This window comes from Sinocyclocheilus grahami, unplaced genomic scaffold (assembly GCF_001515645.1).
Source record: "Sinocyclocheilus grahami isolate Dianchi unplaced genomic scaffold, SAMN03320097.WGS_v1.1 scaffold6034.1, whole genome shotgun sequence".
Lineage (NCBI taxonomy): Eukaryota > Metazoa > Chordata > Actinopteri > Cypriniformes > Cyprinidae > Sinocyclocheilus > Sinocyclocheilus grahami.
In genome coordinates this window covers 10,585-11,860 of record NW_015510563.1, presented here as the reverse complement: position 1 = coordinate 11,860, position 1,276 = coordinate 10,585, and the positions used below count along the sequence as shown (strand labels likewise).

At 43.3% G+C, this 1,276-nt stretch overlaps 1 protein-coding gene across 1 annotated transcript in view; it reads left to right on the top strand.

Moving 5' to 3' along the window:
- The first annotated feature begins 225 nt into the window (after positions 1-225).
- The window catches only part of LOC107577429 (splicing factor 3B subunit 3-like), a 6,038-nt gene continuing 4,987 nt past the window's right edge, over positions 226-1,276 (top strand). The window contains exons 1-3 of the mRNA XM_016263508.1: positions 226-451; positions 631-787; positions 1,120-1,245. Coding sequence (XP_016118994.1) covers positions 249-451; positions 631-787; positions 1,120-1,245 — 486 coding nt within the window. The 5' untranslated portion in view covers positions 226-248. The remainder of the gene's footprint in view (positions 452-630; positions 788-1,119; positions 1,246-1,276) is intronic.

The following is a 1,276-nucleotide window of genomic DNA, read 5'->3' as shown; positions in this document are numbered from 1 at the left end:
CAGACCTGAGCCCCACAACTCTTTCGGGATGAATTCAAACTCGTTGACCTAGACCGAGCCTGAGCTCATTGAAGCTCATGTCTGAATGGTAGCAGATGTCAACAGCCATTTTCTAACTTGTGGTATACCTGTTAGCACCCAATTAATAATGACAATTGCTTGAAAATAAGATGCAGATTGGTGTCAATTATTTTTAGTCGTAGTGTATCAGAAAAAAATTACAATTCTTTATTTCTGCTCTACAGGAAATGGTGGAGGCAGCGGGAGAGGATGAAAGGGAGCTGGCTGCAGAAATGGCAGCAGCTTTCTTGAACGAGAACCTGCCAGAAGCGATCTTTGGGGCACCTAAAGCAGGCTCTGGGCAGTGGGCCTCACTAGTGCGCATGATCAACCCCATCCAAGGAAACACACTGGACCTGGTGCAGCTGGAGCAGAACGAGGCTGCTTTCAGGTGAGGATTGTTGAACATAAGGGTTGAACAGGACAATGCAGACTTGAACTCCCTTCCGGTTCTACCCAGACCATTTTTTCTGAATTTAGAATATTGACATTGAACCACGTTAAGTTAGTCTCTTCCATATCCCAACTCTTTCTCTGACCTTAATTCCTTTTTATTTGTATGTTTTGCAGTGTGGCTGTATGTCGATTTTCCAATGGAGGGGATGATTGGTATGTGTTGGTGGGTGTTGCCAGAGATATGATACTAAATCCTCGCTCCGTTGGTGGGGGTTATATTTATACCTATCGGCTAGTTGGAGGTGGGGACAAGCTGGAGTTTTTACACAAGGTGAGCGTAACAGGAAATGACTTGGCATGAAACTACTGATTGGTCCCATGTGTTAGCTGGGGGCTCAGCAATGTGGAATTCCCCACAAATCATTAAATGTGCCCTAGAAATCCATTTAAGCGTAGCAAATCACAATTTTTGGTGTAGGTGTTCTGGCCATGTCCCAAAAATGCCATGTTGTGAATGTTTGTGGTCCAGTTTATATGATGTTTAATGATGCTTTGACCCAGCTACATATCAAAGCCAAATGTTAAATGGTTCTTTTCTGGCCAACTTCTTAAACGAGATCAGTTTAAACTTGAATTGATTTAGACATTGGTTCTGATTAACAGACGCCCGTGGAGGATGTACCCCTGGCTATTGCTCCATTTCAGGGACGAGTGTTGGTTGGAGTGGGCAAACTCTTGCGCATCTATGACTTGGGAAAGAAGAAACTTCTTCGCAAGTGTGAAAACAAGGTGAGAAGTCATAATCAGTTTTTTTTTTTTT